We start from the raw sequence: 18,966 nt of genomic DNA, 5'->3' as shown, positions 1-18,966 counted from the left end.
TTTCTTTAAAATGCATCGTGTGGGTAAAGCAAAGGAAAATACTTTGCCTCTAGCAGTTGTATTTGTGGATGAGAGAGACTTACAGAACTGGCAACTCTTGGTATTCAGCCCCCGCATCAGTCCTGAAAATGTGGCTGGCTTTAAAAATTCAGACTTAAAAAACCAAAAACCCATAATTTCTTTACTTGCTGTGTGTGGTTTGAGCCTTTGAAGGTTCCTGCTTTCAAGCTGCCTTGCCACATCCACAAGGTCTGTGTGGATTTAGTGAAAGCAGTAGTTAATGTCATCACTTGACTCCAGGAGTTGGGGCTTTTTAAGAAATAAAGCATTAGAGTCGTGATAAAATGGCTGGAGCAGCTGTTTTTCAGAGCAGGGTCTGCATCTGCAATGTGCCTGGGCAGAGGGGAAACACTGCCAGGGTGGAGAGACAGCACAGGGCAGCATCTTGGTGACTAGCCTGAGGCCCCACAAATCAATTTGCAGGTGTCCCTTTCTCACCTGATGCTCTTCCCTTTACAAATGCTTCATTGTTTGTATTGCAACTGCCTCTCAGGGAAATGTGTCTCGTTAGTGTAAAGTTATGTACCAGTAACTTAATCATTATTAGCAAAAGCAGATCTCGACTGTCAGGGCAGAAAGTAGCATGGGAGACTTAATATAGGATGTCTGATCCAGCCCTGTATGCTGAGGCTGCGCTCCCAAAGAAGTCCGTGGCAGCTCGCATCTCTTACACGCCCCACCTCAAAATGTCAGCAAAGTTATTTGTGCCTTTGCCTGAATGTGAGAAACCAGTGATTGCAGGATCCAATTCAATGGGTCCTTGGCCTGGGTGAAGAGGATTGAATAGAGCCTGAAAATAGGAGCATCTTGTAAGCCAATCACCACCTCCTCCAGTTCTCTGAAGAAAACGGCCCTTTCCTATGAAGTGCTCTGTCCAATGGGTAAGCATTGAAGAAAAAATCCACTTACAGGCTGCAGCATGCGGCTTCACAACTGTATCGGAGGTGGCTCCTGCACTAGAAGGGAAAAACCTTTCCCAGTTTACAAGAATGACCGTAACGTGGTGCCCACCGTGCCCTTTTCCTGCCGTTGTTCAAAGGAGGAAAACCTAGCAGCCGAAGCAAGCGAGAGCAGACAGGCGAGTCCTTCTCGGTAAGTGCAATGCAACGTTTGGGCCTCGATCCAGCTAATGCTTAAGAACGTGCTTAATGTGAGCAAACATGTAATTAAAATTAAGTGCTTGTACTTAACTGTTTGTGGGACCAGGGCCTTAATTTGCACCTAGAGGATGCAGCAGAAATGCTCTGCATATAAATTAGCCTGGTAAGTTAGGTGCTGTAATGCATAAGGGAAAATATACATGTCAGAGGAGGTGGCAAGCTACGCGGCCCATAATGTTGCGTTGGCGGCAACACCTCCTCTGCCGGTGTATCAGGATTGCAACCGTTTGCAGGTTCCTGGCTGAAACACCAGCTCAGAAGGATGCTGGCTTGTGGGATCTGGGGGTGTTAAGTGCACAGAATAAAAGAAGACCCCCCAACTAAAGCTTGGGTACTTGGTTTGTGGCAGAGAGCCTTGGGTGGTGATGAAGCAGTCAAAAGTGAATGGAACTGAAAGGGTTGCGTGATTTACTTTCACCGCGTCCAGCGGCGGCAACACGCGTGCTGCTGAATGCCGCCCGACCCACGGGGAGGCTGTGAGGAGGCAGATGCCCAAAGCATTTCTGCTGGCCCCCTCCCCCTGCTGAGCCCTCCCCCTCCCTCCCCGTGCTGCTGGCTGCCTGCGGGTCCCGTGGGCCGTGGGGCCTCCGGCGCACAACTTCCAGCAGCAGCCGGGTGCTGCGGCTCTTGGGAGGGAGCTTGGGATGGGCTGAAAGTTGCTGAAGCCTGGATGTGTGAGTATGGGGGGCAGGGGGGCCTCCAAGTGTGTGTGGGGCGATGGCTCCGAGTGTGTGCGCGGGGGGAGCCTGTGTGTGGGGGGATTTAAGTACACGTGTGTGTGTATAAGTGCTTGGCGTTCATGTGCATGTGGTGTTCAAGTGCGCGTATGGGGGTTTAAGTACGTGCGTGTGTGTAAGTGTGTGGTGTTCGTGGGGAGGGTTTAAGTGCATCTGTGTGTGGTGTTTGTGTGTGGGGTGTTTAAATATAAGTGTGTGGTGTGCGTGTGTGGGGGGGCTCCGTGTGTGTTCGCGCGCGTGTGTGTGTGTGTAGGAGGGGGGTGCTCCAAGTGTGTGCATGGTGTGGGCTGGGCTCCCTCCAGGTGTGGCGGGGTTTAAGTACAAGTGTGTGGTGTGTGTGTGTGCGGGAGGGGGCTCCAAGTGTGTGTGCATGTGGGGGGGTCTGTAGGGGGGGGTCTAAGTGCATGTGCGGTGTTTATGTCCATCTGTGTGTGTGGGGGGGTGTTCAAGTGTGTGTCTTGGGGGTGTATAAGTGTGTGATGTGCATGTGGGGGGCAGTGTTTAGGCACACGTGTGTGTGTGTGTGTATAAATGTGTTCACGTGCATCTGTGTGTGTGGTGTGTGTTGGGGGGGGGCGTCCGTGCGCGTGCGTGTGTATATAAGTGTATGGTGTTCACGTACTTGTGTGTGTGGGGATGCCTTAAGTGCACGTGCGTGTGTAAGTGCGTGGAGTTCAAGTGCATCTGTGTGCTGTTCAAGCGTGTGTGTTGGTGCGTAAGTCTGTATATACAAGAGCGTGTGTAAAAAATAAGCGTGTGTGAGTGCAGGTGGCCCTAGGCGTGCGCGCGGCGCGGCGCGGGTGTCCCACGCGTGTCGCGGTCCCGGTGTGTCGGTCGGTCGGTCGGTGTGTCGGGGCCGTCCCGGCGCGGCGCTCCGGCGCCTCCATCTTCTGAGCCATCTCCCGGGCGGGACGCGCCCATCGGCGGGCGGGGGGGGGCGGTGCGCGGCGCGCGGCGGCGGGGGGGGGGGGCGGCGCGGGGGCAGGGGGTGCGGGGGAGGGGGGGGGGCCGGGCGAGCGGGGGGGTCGCGGGGGGCGGGGCGGGGCACGGGGCGGCGGCGGGGCGGGCGGGGGCGGGTGGGGCGGCGGGGGCCGGGCTCCCCCCCCCGCGCGCAGTGGTGCGGCCCGGAGGTTAGCGGAAGCGGCCGCTCGGCGCTGCCATGTTGAGCCGCCGCCGCCGCCGCTTTGTTGTCGGCTCCATGTAGCTGCGGCCCGGGGGGAGGTGGAGGAGGAGGAGGGAGGGAGGGAGGGGGCACCGCGCCGCCGCCGCCGCCGCCATGGAGGCCAACTGGACCGCGTTCCTCTTCCAGGTGAGGCCCGGCCCGGCCGCCCCCCCCCCCCGCGCGCCCGCCGCCCCGGCCCCGCTAGGCCCCGCGCTGTCAGTCAGGCGGCTCCAGGCGGCCGCCTCCCGCCTCCCCCCGCGCCTCCCCCCGCCGCCGGCCAGGGGAGGGGGCGGAGGGGAGGGCGCCCCGCGCCGCCGCCGCTGGAGCCCGCACACGGCCCGCAGCACCCCGCGGGGCTGTCCCCGTCCTTCTGCATTTCTTCCCCCCCAAATGATCAAAATTTTCTCCTCAGGTTTTCTCCCTCCCACCCCAAATAATAATTTTTCTCCTCAGATTATCTCCCTCATTCCCCCCCAGTGATCAAACGGCCCCCCCAATGACCCCCCTCAGGTCATAATTTTTTCTTCACATTATCTCTTTCCCTTGCTTTTTCCCCCCAAATGACCCCAGATCATAATTTTCTCCTACGTTTTTGGGGCTTTTTTTTTTTTTTTTTTACTTTCCCTCATATTTTCCCCCAAGTGATGATAATTTTCTCCTCAGGTTTTCTGTTGCCCTCACTTTTTTTTTCTCCTTTTTTTTTTTTAACCACCCCAAATGACCCCCAGATCATAATCTCAGATCGCCTTTCCCTCACTTCCCCCCCCCCCCATCATAATTCTCTCCAGGTTTTATGTTTTTTTTTTCTCACTTATTTTTCCCCCCAGATGATGATTTTCTTTTTTTTTTTCCCTTTGCCCCATTTTAGTGCCCCCCCCAGATGATTTTCTCAGGTTTTGTTTCATCTTCTGTACCCCCCTTGAAATAATAAGGGATTATTATGATGACTGTTATTATTTTAATCCCCCCCTGTTAGAAGGAAAAAAGCCGGAGCCAAAAATAAAATAATCAAACGAGGAGAAAAAAAAGCCGGCTGTGCGGGGAAGAAGACATTAATCCCTCTCGGAGCAGCCGGGCGGGCTGGCGGCCGGGTGACGGGAGCTTGTTTTCATTTAAAATGGGGTTGGAGGTGGGGGTGTTTGGGCCAGGGAGGATGGCCCTGGGGGCTCGCTTTTTTTCTTTTTTCTTTTTTGCCTGCCCCTTCCTCCCCCCCAGCTCTGCGACAGTGTGAAAGTTAAAAACTGAGGGCAAAGAAAATGCCATGGGCGCCCCCCTCCCCCTCAGGGCAGCTCTTCCCCCTTTGCTCTTTCTCTTCTTTTTTGTTTTACACCTTCCCAAATGCGACATATGTAATGTAATGTAACAGCAGCAGCCCCCCCCCCCCTTTAAAAAGTGCCACACATCACCTTCCACGAGGTAAAACGATCCTCTTTGCAAATTACCCACCCGGAGGCTTCCTTGCTGCTGTTTTGATTCTCTTTTTTTTCAAAAAAGAAACGTGACATTTGTCAGAGAACCCAAATTGAATGAGTGCGTCTGCAGAGAGCTCGCAGCGTTTCTTTTCTAAAGGAAAAATGATTCTCTTGCAAGTACGAAGAGATGAGTCACTTGCTCGAGTGTCCTGCCTCCGAAAACATGCTCAGAATGTTCCCTCGGTGGCGAGCGCTGCCCAGCCCCAGCCTAGGTGCAAACTTACTCTGCCCTTGCAGCTTGGCCCCGTAAGGAAGCGCACCAAACTGCAGCAAGCTGTAATTTGTGTCTGCAATGAGCCCCGGAGCTTGGCAGAGGTTTTAGAAATTATTTCTTGCTCCAGTGGGCAGTTGTGATTTGAACATGGGGAAACTTTACACTAAGAAGTTAATCTCCTTACTCCAGAGCCATCTCCCTTTGAGTTCACAGGGTTATTCTATCTCCTGCGCTCCCCTTAAAAATATTTCTGAGGGCTTATTCGTAAATTAGGATCTTAACATTTATTTGTTGCCTTTCCTTCTCACAAACAGTTAGCCAGTGATACTTTTAAGCGTTTTGTTAAGTCAGTTGCTTGCTTTTTTTTTTCCTTTCCCCCTGCCCCACAACTGTACTGGACTTTGAAATACTGATGTCTTCCGCTTTGGTTTTAGTCTAGTTGTAGGTATTGTTGCTTTTAATTAACGAGCTAACAATTTGCCGCCTTAAATTTAATGAATTGTGTGCAACTAGGCAGGATCTTTGTAAAGATGTGATGTGGAAATTCCCTCTTTGTCCAATCGTTCCAAATAATAAAGCTCTAAAACCTCATTATGAATACTTAGCAGGCCTCTTGAGTCATTTTGAGAAAACAAATGATGCTGAATACTGCTCTCCTACTGTATCTTAGCTTGCAAAGCAATTGGAGAGAAAAGTGCTTATTCTAGTCCACCTTTCCCTTGCAAAAAATATTAGATCTCTGGAACACTAGTAATCTAATAGTCATTTTACAAGGCCTCATCTGTCTCTCTTATGTAACTGTGAAATAGCCAGATACAGTTGGCCGGGTAGATGTTGCCTATTTTCTCTCTGGCCTTCAACTGCAATATCTGTGGAGGATATTTTTTCTTGGAAGAGAATATTTAATGCTCTGTGGGTAACTCATTTTCAGCCACTTGTTCTTTGTGGAAGGTAATTCAGTTATTTAATTTTAGTCTGAATGGCCATTACATGAGCATCAGGACTGTTACCTTTTTCCAAACAAAGGTATTCTACCATGTGTAGCTATCACCATGATGCATATTTTTTAAAAAGTAAAATGTATTCTACAGTGAGCAGTTCTTGTTCATTTTTTTCCTTCCTTCCTTTTCTTTTCTTAGTATCCATGTATATTTTGAAAACTGCTTTTAGTACCTGCGTGGAAAGTGAAAGTTGTATCATAGTGCAGAGAGAAATCATCCATCAGACAGAGCATTCAAATATGAGTCATGCTAATTTGTTGCTCTGACATTAAGGCAAAAAATCTCTTAGCCTCTGGCGCTGGGAGTTCATAGTGCCGCTTCCTACCAGCGTGGGTCCTGAAAATACTGTTTGTATTTTGGTTGCTATCCCCATGGAAAGAAAGTTTTACTCTGATACTTTTCCTGGAAGCCTTTTTCCAAGTGTTCAAAATATCGCAAAAATGTTGACTTGACATTAAGGCTAGGTCAAGTCAAACAGTGCCCTACAACTGGAGGAAAATGACTTGCAAAAGGCAGGCAGCAGGTGCTGTTTCACTCTAATGGCAAGGCTAGAAAAAGACAGCCTGATCCTTCTTTGAAAGGCTCTAGTTCAGGGAATCCTTGGAAACTGACACACATCGCTTGTTGCTGAAAGGTTTTGTTAAAAAGAGGGTATGGGTAATAACACTGGAGTATCTGGGAATGAAGATAAGCAGCCTTCTATAAGCAGTGGCTTCATAACACAAAGCCTCATGAATCTGTTGTTTCATGTGAGACATCTATATCAGTTTGATAGGAATAAGTGTATTATTATCTTGGTGTGCTAATGGATCTTTAAGGCTTAAATATGTCCATAAACTGCATAAGTTTGAACCTTGTCCAAAGGATTTGGACTCCCTATTATCCGATCTGCTCTGTCTGCCTTTGAAATTGTATATCTTGAGCTATCTTAGGATGTTAACCATTTGTCCTCTGTATGAAGACGCATTCACTCTGGCGTAGCTGGAAAAGGGTAAGGCTTTGAATACAAAGCTCTTAATTAAGTTTCTGCTGGTGCTCCTGAACAAGTGTATGGCTTTTTTTTTTTTTTTTCCTTGGGCCAAGGCAGCTGGAAAAAAATAATAAAAATGTACTGCTTATTCAGTATGTGAAACTTGCTGGAGCTTGTGTTCTTACCTTACATTGTATCCAATGCAGCATCTCGGTGTTCTTACAAACCAGGACCAATTTCATAAAACTTGGAAGTCCAGGAAGGAAAATACTGGGAGGTCACATAGGTAAAAACTGTCTGGAAAAGATGAGCCTGTCCTGTCTGCTGAGTTAGAGCACCCGGGCTCTCTGTTTGTATCACCTGCCAAAGCACCCTCCCTCTGGTTCTTAAGAATACACCTGAAGGGTTTCTCCTTAATATATCCACACTTAACAGGGCAGCATTCAACCTGGCTGTTAACCCCAAAGTTTTGGAATAGACCTGAAGCACAGGGAAGTGAAAAAACCACCGTATCTGTTACTAGTAAGCTACAAGTAATGTCAGAGGGAAGAGCTTGAGTTAAACCATGACCCATTCTCCCATCAGAGAGTTTAGAAGAGTATATCATTCGCCTGTGCCCAAAGAATAGCCTGCACCCCTGAAAGAGACCACTGGCCAGGCAGGTGCAGGGCTTGAACAGGGGAAGCTGTAGCTGGCATACGAGTATCCAGAGGGAAGGAAGACTTGTTCTGAAGTCCTAAAAACCCTTTCTAGCAGATGCTGAGTGTTGTAGTCACTGTCTTTGGTTGTTTGTGTGCTGTAGAAGCAAAAGAACTGGGGCTTGGATGCCACCAAAAAAGAAAGTCACAAAGTGTGCTTCTGTAAAGACTGAAGTCTCAAAAGAGTTTTAAGCACTTGACTATTGGGTGAAATGAGAAGAATTTTAATTTGAATATGCAGAATACTATGGATCCTGATTAAAAAGTAAGAGCTGGCAGACTCTTGTAGACTCCAAATCAGTACAGAGGAAGCCTGCAGAGTCCCAAATATGGGAAGACTGTTAGATGAATTACGTGTCATTTGCTAAAGGAAAACAGAAAAAGAATTTTGGAAAGATGTGACACTAATTGAAGTATAAGTTTCCATACACTCCCCTTCATGCCGCAGGCTTCCTTGGTCACACTGAGGTGGCTGAACTGATTTTAAAATTGGTCCAGTATGTTGGTGCAGAGCTCTAATACCAGCATGTTTAAATCCCCCTTAAACCAACTTAGTTTAATGTGATACTAAGCTAAGCTGTTTTAAGCATAGCCTCAACTAGTGGAAATGTGTCCATCTAAACTGGTTTCAAATCGGTTTGGTTACACCAATGTAAATTTATACTTTTTTGGAACAAATGGTAGTATTCAATACCAATACAAGGTGGAACAGTCTTGGTAGCAAAGGCTGCAGGTGAATAGAGTAATGCCTGTGGGAGCATTAGAGAAATCTCTAGCACTCTGCTTACACTGATGTTGCAGTTTAGGGTCATCCACCATTTATCAGTTCTGTTTTAAAAGAGAAACCTGCAGTTGTTGCCTCAGATTGCCAGATTTCAGTTCTTAGTGATTGATTAACCCTTTTCCTCGCTGACAAAAGAGTTGCTTCTGAAGACGGACACAACATGCTTTTATTTTCATTAGTTCCCCAAAGCAAAGAGGACCTTAGTTGTGCAGTGAGAGAGCCCGTTGAACATACCAGTCTGAATCTAGAGTGGAAGAGCTCTTGATACAAGTTACATAAGGGTGGTTCCAGTACTGACAAACTAGTGCAAACACATTTATTTAAGTAAGATGTCTCATCTCTTCCTGGCTCACTATGGCTGCAGTTTAGCTCTTGAAAGGGTTTTTAATTGTAACCACATGCGAGGTTAGTGTTAATGGTTTGAAACCTGGGGTCAGACTATCTTGTCAGCACCGCCCTCCGCCCCCAGCATATACACAAAATTTCCTGGTACAGAGCTAATATCACAGCCATTATGATCACAAAAATAACAAGTGTCATTTACTTAGAATTCAAGCAATATGCTAATAAAAAGCCTGACAAAAACACCAGCATTTTCTATGAGAAATGTTGCCCTCGGGAAATTAAAAAAATTATTTGGTGTGATGTATGCCTTCCTACACTTGCTCACTACAGAATCTTTACAGCGCATGTATTTTAAAGGGCAAATGGTTTATCCTATCAGGAAATTGTTTGTGGAATTATAACCTCATACCCTTGCTAGTTGAATGACTGTGGACTAAGATTTGGTAAATGTTTTCATCGAATCAAAGCAAATGCTCGTTAATAAAAATTTTTAAGTGTGAATGTTTGGTTTTAGGCACATGAAGCCTCACATCACCAACAGCAGGCAGCACAGAACAGTTTGTTGCCTCTCCTGAGCTCTGCTGTTGAGCCACCTGATCAGAAGCCGATTCTGCCCTTACCAATAACTCAGAAACCTCAACCTGCACCAGAAACATTAAAGGATGCTATTGTTGGGATTAAAAAGGAAAAACCTAAAACCTCCTTTGTGTGTACTTACTGCAGCAAAGCTTTCAGGGACAGCTACCATTTGAGGCGCCATGAGTCCTGCCACACAGGGATAAAGTTAGTGTCACGGCCAAAGAAAACTCCCACCACAATGGTGCCCCTTATCTCGACCATTGCTGGTGACAACAGCCGAACTTCATTGGTTTCGACTATTGCGGGCATTTTGTCAACAGTCACTACGTCTTCCTCTGCCACCAACCCCAGCAGTAGTGCCGGTGCATCTGCCATGGCAGTGACTCAGACAGTGAAGAAGCCCAGCAAACCCGTCAAGAAGAACCATGCTTGTGAGATGTGCGGAAAGGCCTTCAGGGATGTGTACCACCTCAACCGGCACAAGCTGTCCCACTCGGATGAGAAACCCTTTGAATGTCCCATTTGCAATCAGCGCTTCAAGAGGAAGGATCGCATGACCTATCACGTGAGGTCTCATGAAGGTGGCATCACCAAACCATACACCTGTGGTGTTTGTGGAAAAGGCTTCTCGAGGTACCATGTAGAAAATCCCAGGCGAGCTCAAGTATTGGCTTTTCATAATCAAGAAGGGTTAAGCTATCATAGCGAGGGGCTAGGAGAGACAGACATCTTAGAAGATTGGTGAGGGAATAAAGAACCTTGTGTTTGCATCTGGGGCACGGGTCTCAGTCTAAGCCACTTTGGTTGCGTCTTGAAAGCTGTCATGATTTTATGACTTGTTTGCTCTGAAATTACCTGGTGACCTCAATCCAGGTCATGCTGGACAGATGTCTCCATCACAAATGCTGCTAGTGGGAGGCCTTATTAATGACCTTTGAAGAGGTCAAGGGCCAAATGAGGCATGAAGATTGACCTGTCTGCTTGCCTTTAACTTAGCTTCGCCTAGAGCAGGGTTGGGGTTCATTGATGGAGCAGTGTGGGGAAGCTTGCACTGTTTCTGGATGGGGTGTACCTGCTTGTGGGATAGAGAGAGCTCCAAGCTCTAAGGCTGATAACCCAGCACTTTTGTATACCAGTACTAAACATTCAGTAAGTACAGTGCTTTTGGGCTTATGATAAAAATGTGGCTGAGTTTTAAACTTTTCAGGTTGGGTCCCAGTGAGACTATATTGTTCTAGCAGAGGGCTACTTTTTAGGTAAGGGAAGTGTATTTTATTTTATTTTTTTACCTTGTCCTTGAGGGGGGAGGTTGGCTGAAAAAGGGCAATCAATGCAGTGTTCAATGCCGCCAGCTTAAGTGTCATTACTATCTGTTTGTAACAGTATGCGTATTCTGTTTTCTACCTCTCTTCTTTCACAGGCCTGATCACTTAAGCTGTCATGTCAAACACGTTCACTCAACAGAGAGACCCTTCAAATGCCAAGTAAGAGTTAAAACAATTTATTGTGTCCTTAGACAGCATCTGAATATTTTGCCCAGGTCTGTGTTAGTTGATGTAGCTGCTCTGAATGCAAGTTTAGAAATAAAGCCTCATCCATCCTGCTTGTAGCTGTGATCCAAGTTTAGCAGTAACTTAGGAGGATGCTTTGTCTCTCCTTTTGTAAAATTGAGGCTTTTTGCTTCTTGACAGTAGCACTGTCTAAACCCTACTGCTCAGGTCAGGTTTGCTTTTTTAAAAACAGCTCAATTAAATCTTCAAATAGACACTGATTGCTGTAGCAATACATGGGACGTATTTAGCAGTATTAATAGATTAATGTAATTGTGAAAATAGGTTGTTAATATCATATCCTTTAAACTCTGTTTTGCTTTCTAAGCTAAAAAATTGAATAAATGTAGTTGGTTCTAGATTTGCTGTTTTGCCTGAAGTGGAAAGCAACTTGTCACAGTGAAAATAAGTTGAGGACTAAAAGCCAGAGGAGTAACTTGACTAGTCTTGAACAATAAACTGTTCTGCTGTTTTGTTTAGAATCATCCCTACTTGTCCTAACCTGTTTTTAGTGACTCATCGTGTTGAATAAAGAGTGGCCTTGAAAAATGCTTTGTTTTTTCCCTTTCCAAATGTAGATGGGAACTAAATTAATTGAGCAATAAAAAAATCAAAAAGATACAGTGAAACCTTTATGCGAGATCTCTTTCCCCGCCTTACCTGTTTAATGTATTTATGTATAAGTCACCTCTCATTTTAACATGTGAGGTAATCATCTGCTTTATGAAACTGCTTCAAAGTAGCCCCAAAAGCGTGGAGTACTGTTCTTTCTTACTCTTATCAGCAGACTAGTTTCATAAAGCAGTCAGATTAAGTTTCAGTCATGTGAATGGTAGTTTGAGAGAGGTTTCACTGTGTCTATGTGAAATGAAAAAGTTTGTCAGTGTGTCAGGGTACAGTAGCACCTAGAAAATGGGCTTAAAAGTGGCACGTGGCCCCTGCTACAACAGTATGGTCTGCGTTTAAAAATTGCTGTTGTCCTTCATGTAGACATGCACTGCTGCCTTTGCTACCAAAGACAGACTGCGGACACACATGGTGCGCCATGAAGGAAAGGTATCGTGTAATATCTGTGGTAAACTTCTGAGTGCAGCGTATATCACCAGCCACTTAAAGACACACGGGCAGAGCCAAAGTATCAACTGTAATACCTGTAAACAAGGCATCAATAAAAGTAGGTGAACTGTTTTTAAACCATTTTTGATAACACTGTGTTCTCAGAATTGTGCAACACGTGTTGCCTTTGACTTCCTTAAAATGTAAAATACACCTATCACAAAAAAAGATCTTTCAGAAATAGATTCTTCATGAAAAGCTTCGACTCAACAAACTGGGGTATGTGGACCTCTGGTATGGCCTTACCTCATAAAGGAATGCCCTTCAAGAAGGGAGCGTAATTCCTCACGTTAAAGTATGAAGAGCCCAAGTGTTTTGCCTTTCATCTTCTGAGGAAATAGAATTCTTCATATGCTGCATCCTGAACTATGAAACTTTGGTGTCCATGAGTCTCAATCAGTTATAGAATGCGTGCGACTTTGAAAATGTTGCAAGTTAAGTTCAGGATTTGGAGCCTGATCCAAAGCTCATTGAAAGTCAATGGAAAGCCTCCCATAGATTTCCATGAGCTTTGGCTCAGAGCCCTCAGCATTTTTCCCTTGCAGCAAGTTTACAGGACACGCATTTAAAGCCTGGATTTTCATGCCCTGCCTGACGTGTTTTGAGCAGTGCTGGTATTTGGCCTCTGTTATGCAGCAGGTCAGATAAAATGATTCCTTCTGGCCTTAAAATCTCTGAGTATCCTCAGTTGTTGCAGCAGAAATGCTGAATCCTGAGCTTTTGAGTGCCAAGTAAGCAAAGGAGAAACTGGCTTTCAACCACTTGCTCTGAAAAAGTATTTGTATTAAATGAACACACACCATTAGTCATGTCGGCTGGGAGTTTTGAAAGAGCCTTAAGGGAGCTGTGTGTAACCAACCCCCTTGGGCTCCTTTGAAAATTCCATCTTTGAAGCCTTCAAATGGTGTTCATTTACAAAGGATTTTCTATTCCGATTTCCTATTTGGTGTTAATTCCTAGATGGTTGAGCACGGTTGGGCTAGATAGTTTTGATCACTTATCTACTGAACCCAATAGAAAAAAAAATGAAAACACAGATTAATTTTTTGGAAGTGTAAGGGTTGCTAGATTATGTTCTCATTGTTCACATGGTGCTAACCCTTCTGCCTTTTTTGGTATCAGTTCAATAACATTACACGGTACGGAACTCGCAATGGGCAGAGGTGGGAGTGGCAGATGCTGTCTTGTGGCCAGGGAGCAAATAGCTATTTTCTGACAGAGAAGTGAACTGAAAGTACCGTATGGCTGTAATTCCAAGATGAACAAGGAAAAAGTAATTTTAAATCATAGTTCTGAATTTTAACCAAACTCGAGACAACTGCTGCCTTTAGATCTAGAGAAAACTGAACTGCGCAAGTACCAGAGAATCATTCCATCTTTACATCTTATGTCTTAATCTTTTTATATATGGTCCTTGAACCACCACTTGATTTTGCCTGAAAACCCAGAAAGGTCAGAGCTCAGGTTTCTGTGGATCTTAGAAAGGTGATGATATAAAGCGCAACACAAAATAAAGGTTTTGCGTGCTTCTCCCTTTCACAAGATTCCAAACTCCTTTGTAGCTTTAGCAAAAACCATCGTCCTTTCATTAGGAAAATGCATATCTTTTTCAAGGTGAATTTGTGTGTTCTTACTTGATTGACATAGCATGCATGAGCGAGGAAACCAGCAACCAGAAGCAGCAGCAGCAGCAGCAGCAGCAACAACAGCAACAACAGCAGCAGCAGCAACAGCAGCAGCAACAACAGCAACAACAACAGCATGTATCAAGCTGGCCTGGAAAGCAGGTAGAGACACTGAGATTATGGGAAGAAGCTGTCAAAGCAAGGAAGAAAGGTAAAACAAACAAAATCTGTGATCTTGGAGTACTTGGTTTTATCAAACCATCTGAACATGTTGACAAGAAGAAAGAGTTTTTATATAGGTGTAAAATAGCACAAATAGCATATGGATTTATGGCACATGAAAATTTAATTCCTAGTAATAAAAAGCCAGAGTAGCTGCAGGGGGTAACACTATTAAAACCAGAAGCCCTTGCTAATGGTTCCTTCTCAAATGAACTTCTTTCCATCTTACTTGCTGTTGGATTCTGTCAATGAATTTGCACATAAACCTTTTGCAATTTGAGGGAGCTTTGTTAGGTGTGCTCAAGGGCAGAGGCTTTTTGATTTCTGCCCTTCTTTAGCACATGCACATACAGAATCTCTTCATGGACATCATTTTGCATTAAAACACTTTTCATAGCTCCTCTGTCCTTTTTCTCCCACTTTCTCCCATTCATTTTAATCCCTGGCTAAACTGTATTTGTCCAAAGTCTGCCAAAATTCATAGATTTATTTATTTATTTATTTATATTTTGCTGCTTGGTATCGTTCATTCATTTTCATTACCAAATTAAACAGAACATATTTGCTATTGCCAAGGCACAACTCATCTGCCCCTAGCCTACTGAAATCAAAGTTGAATAGCTTCCTTTTGTTGATCGCTGTGACTCTTGTGTGAGGAATAGATTGCTTCCATCTAGTGCCTTATTTGCAGTACAGTGGTTTGAAATCTCCTGTTACTGTTAATGTATTCTTTTCACAAGTTTGGTTTCTAATACCTATCACATGGCTTCCTTGGATTAAATGTTTTCTGCCAAATTCCTCGTATCCCCTTGGGGCTTTTCATTAACTCTCATTTTGAAACAGAAATATTCTGCACTCACCTTTCCCCTCAGCCTCACCACAATTCCTTCATACTCTATCTTTCTGCTCTTTATAGTTCCCATCTCTCTGACTCCTACTAGTAAGTTTATTCAATTTAATGATAAGACGGTAATGTTAGGAGGAAGCAAATGAAGTGGGAGGTATAGAAAAACCCAAATGAGGCTTGGTCTGCCTGTTCTTTCCTGTGCCTTGTTTCTACTTTTCTGGTTTCTTACAGCGATATTATGCAATGTGTTTGTTACCAAAAAAAAAAGATAATGACACTAAAAGGAAGTGGGGGGGCGGGGGGGGGGGAACGACACATTGTGCCAAGCTTCATAAGTCTCAAGCTAGTAATGCTGGTTTAATGAAGTTGTCATGTCCAAGGACCACTTTGTTTATTTTGGGAAAGGATGGGAGGATGTGCATTTTCCCCTTTGTGTATTTTGGGTTGGGGAGATTAACCTAGACCAGTCAGTTTCACTTTTATTGATAATGTTTTTCACACCAGTTCTTATAAACTAGTGCCACCTTCCAGGTTGCTTTGACAACAGTGTGGAAATCTTTTTTTTTTCTTTCAAACTGTATTTTTAATTTTGTGATTTTTATTTTTTCTTTAAGTCCCCATTTTCCCCCATACGTTAATATTGACTTGAACAGCCAACAGGGACCCTTGAATGGAGCTGATGTTGCTGTCAAAGAAATCATTGTCTTAATATGTTTGTCGAGCTTTTATGGCAAGGGTGGATTTTTTTGGCTCTTAGTTTACTTCTTGAAATACAGATGTAGACCGAGCTTGGTGTCTACCCTACAAATGGGGAACAAGACATGTTTTTTGGAAATGCCGTAACGTTGATACAGAATATATTTTTGTCGGTTTCTTTAGCAGTCATCCCTTTCTTTTACCCACACCCCCCCAGCCTGCTTCTGTTTTTGGATCTTTGTTCTGTGGCTAACCAGCAGGTGGTGCTGATATCTAGTGGAGTCATCTGCCTCTTCTCTGGAGCCTGGCTGTATCATCTCCACAAAGTGTCCAGCCCCTGCTAGACCCAAATGGGAACAGACCCAGGAGCTTCCATCTCAGTGCAGGGTCCTCTTGGTTCTTGCCTGTTTGGCACTAGTCACTGCTTATTGCAAAACAGAGTAAAATATTGGTGTGGAATTGTAGCTAATGTAAATGCTGAGGAGATAATGGGGGTTATAAGATCTGCTGGCTGGGTGTTCTTGAAAAATGCTAGGATAAATTTACCATGAGCAGTGGAACAATTTAGCAGAAATAATTTAAGACTGAAATAAGCAGATACATATTGAAACCAGCTTTGCTTATCAGTCCCTAATAATGACTTTTTAAAACCTTCACAGAATGTCAGTTCACCTTTGAGAAGGCTATAGAGTACGTACCATTCGGTATGTACACTCTCTCCTCTACTTATAATGTTCCTCTTGAGAGGATTTTTCTGATTGTACGATACTGTTTTTGTGAACATCAAAACCCTCTTTATAAGACAACCTCGCTTGACTTCCCAGGAAAGAATTTTGAATTCATATGAGCTGCATGAAAGTTATATTTATTGTAGGCTGTAGAATGTTAACAGTTTAACTTACTAATATTTTTCTAAAGAAAATTATTCCAGAATTTGTTGTTGTTTGTTTGGTTTTATTTTTATTATGAATATGATTGTTATTATTTTAAATCTTGTCCATGGTTTTTTATGTGTTAAAAACTTTCTGTCTTTTTATGTCTCATTTTTAGAAGCTGCTAACTTGTGCCAAACCTCCACTGCTGCTACTACGCCTGTGACTCTTACTACTCCATTCAGTATAACGTCCTCTGTGGCTTCTGGGACTATCACAAACCCAGTCACAGTGGCAGCTGCAATGAGCATGAGAAGTCCAGTAAATGTATCAAGTGCAGTTAATATATCCAGTCCGATGAATCTAGGGCATCCTGTAACTATAACAAGTCCATTATCCATGACATCGCCATTAACGCTCACAACACCAGTCAATTTACCTACCCCAGTAACCGCTCCGGTGAATATAGCGCATCCAGTCACTATCACATCTCCTATGAACCTCCCAACACCAATGACGTTAGCTGGTCCATTAAATATAGCAATGAGACCAGTAGAGAGCATGCCTTTCCTGCCCCAAGCCTTGCCCACGTCTCCTCCCTGGTAAAGAATTTCTAAACAGTATTAAAGAGGATTACAACTGAATCCTTACCAGCAGTTTTTTTTAGTTGTTAATAATAATAATAATAATGAATAATAATAATGATGTAATAATAAAGTCAAGCTGAGTAACTGGCGCAATATGCACCAGTCAGAGACCATAATAGCATCTTTCCCTGTTGATTTGGCTCATATTGTTTGAATCTGAGTTTGTAACTGATCACTGGAGCACTTCATTAAAAGCCAAGTTTTACCTTTAGCTGACAGTGATGCTGAACCTAGGACAGATGGTTACTTGCCAGTTACACAGCAGTCTTTAAGAATCAGCATTACTGTTTTACCCCAGAAATGATAACCTAGAAAATAATTTTAATCTAAACACTAGCAAAGACCCCCCTTCATGTCCTTGACAGGGTGGATAGCTGATTTTAACTTGCCAGTTCTAAATCCACTGTTTCAGAGCTAGTGTAGTATTTTCGTCTGTGTTAATTTTTTTTTTTAATGAGTAAATGCATTATAATGTTGTCATTTTTTTAAGAAAATGCATTTTGGAGAAAATATGCATTTTACCTTTGGGAATATGATAATTTCAGGCAGCATTCCCTATGGGAAAGGTGATACCAGCTCTGATATGCAAAGCATATGATAACTTATCATTCTCACTTCAACATATAATAGGGATTGTGACCTGATATTTGGAGATGTAAATATTACCCAACATATTACCCTAAGGGAATATAGCATTGTAGTCAACATTAAAAAAATAAATAAATAAAACTCTTAATGTTTAGTGAGAAACAGCCATGGCTGACAGAAGAGGAGTTGAAATGTATGTAAACATGGTCTCTGAAAAGTCAGAACCCTATGGGACTCTTATTTAGGAGCAAAAGGAGTGCTTTGAACTTATGAAATATTGCTTTAAGCTGGAAGATTCTGGAGGCGCTGGGGTATGATGTATATGCCCTCTCTCTCCCAATCAGAACCTGCTGATGATGCAGCAGGGAACAGATGTGTTAGTTGTTCACTAGAAGTTTTGTCTTATATTAAATTGTATACAGTTTTTATTCTAACCACTAACTAGGTAGGATGCCCCTTCAGGACAAGCCGAGAGCGTCTTTTAATTTCCCCCCTATTTCTTAATCAAGTGTTGTGCAAATCTGTTCAACTTTGTAAATATTTGCAAACATCATCATTTTTACGTTACTCTTCTATTGTGTTAACACATTTCTTTCAATTTGTGTGGGTTTTGGAGGTGGCAGTCTGAGCTGTCCAGCCCAGAACTGCACCACAAATGATCACACATGTTTAAACTACATGTGCTTTTTATTTCTTAACCTGTTTATCTGTACATAAAGTAGAAAGCAGAGTCTAGGGAAACAGATATACTTTTTAGACTATCATGTCACATATTCACATTTTTAAAACCTTTGTTTAAAAAGAACCCCCTGAAACCAAGACTTTACATTGGGGGGAGGGGGGGGAGAAAAAAACGCAACTAAAGTTGCAATGTTTTTCTCTCAATGAAGTTGAAAGCAATGGAGATTAGTGTGCCTGCATTTTACAGAATGCTAGCAGGACTGACTAGTCAAAATGGACTGCTTCCGTTTCTACCCCACCGTGTCAGTACAAGCAGCAAATACCAGACTTCTAGGTCAGGTGACAGGTATCTGTATCATTATGTGAAACAGTTCTAGGGGCTTGGACTACATAGTAAAACAAAAAATAGAACTTTAGTGTAAAATAATTTTATAAATGATCTTTTGTACTTTAGGACATCAAATTGTACAACTTTTGTATATATAAAAGCTTAGGAACTTTCTGTTTAGCAGAAAGGAAACACATTCCTACACTTTTAATGTATATGTTTGTTATAATGTCCATGTAAACATATGCCCTATGTTTGTGCCTTTTAATTAGTTTGTCTCAATAAACAAAAATGTAGAGAAGAATATGTAGCTATGACTTTGTTACCACTGCTTTTATTCCAACAGTACAAAAATCTTTGTTTTTCTCACTGTAGAGCATTGCGTGCAGACAGCTGCATGAGCTAGATTGATGTGGCCAAAATGAGGCATGTGAATCAAATGCAGCCCAGCAAAATCCATCACTCTCTCCCCTTTAGTGTAGTGGCCCAAGCATGGTGGGGTGTTGCATGCTGGGATATGTAGTCTTCAAGCCTTACATCTCTATTATGGATGAAAGTGATTTCAACTTTCATCATTTTCATAAAGTAGGTACAGCCTTCTGGCTCCTGGCA

At 43.6% G+C, this 18,966-nt stretch overlaps 1 protein-coding gene across 4 annotated transcripts; it reads left to right on the top strand.

Annotated features, from left to right (window-relative positions):
- Positions 1-3,173: 3,173 nt before the first annotated feature.
- VEZF1 (vascular endothelial zinc finger 1) lies at positions 3,174-18,658 on the top strand. Of its 4 annotated transcripts, none has more exons than XM_090025776.1 (7): positions 3,174-3,266; positions 9,118-9,815; positions 10,603-10,666; positions 11,723-11,906; positions 13,496-13,684; positions 15,898-15,942; positions 16,289-18,658. In XM_090025776.1, the coding sequence occupies exons 1-7, from the start codon at positions 3,234-3,236 to the stop codon at positions 16,714-16,716; spliced, it is 1,641 nt and encodes a 546-aa protein (XP_089881902.1). In that variant the 5' UTR covers positions 3,174-3,233; the 3' UTR covers positions 16,717-18,658. The 4 variants fall into 4 exon arrangements, with proteins under 4 accessions (XP_089881902.1, XP_089881901.1, XP_089881904.1 ...); XM_090025775.1 differs by having other exon boundaries at positions 9,118-9,836; XM_090025778.1 differs by lacking the exon at positions 15,898-15,942.
- Positions 18,659-18,966: the final 308 nt, after the last annotated feature.

The sequence above is a fragment of the Crocodylus siamensis genome, chromosome 13 (genome assembly GCF_052110815.1).
Source record: "Crocodylus siamensis isolate JL-2025a chromosome 13, ASM5211081v1, whole genome shotgun sequence".
Classification (NCBI taxonomy): domain Eukaryota; kingdom Metazoa; phylum Chordata; order Crocodylia; family Crocodylidae; genus Crocodylus; species Crocodylus siamensis.
Note: the sequence above shows the minus strand (reverse complement) of the source record. Positions and strands in the feature narration are given on the sequence as shown.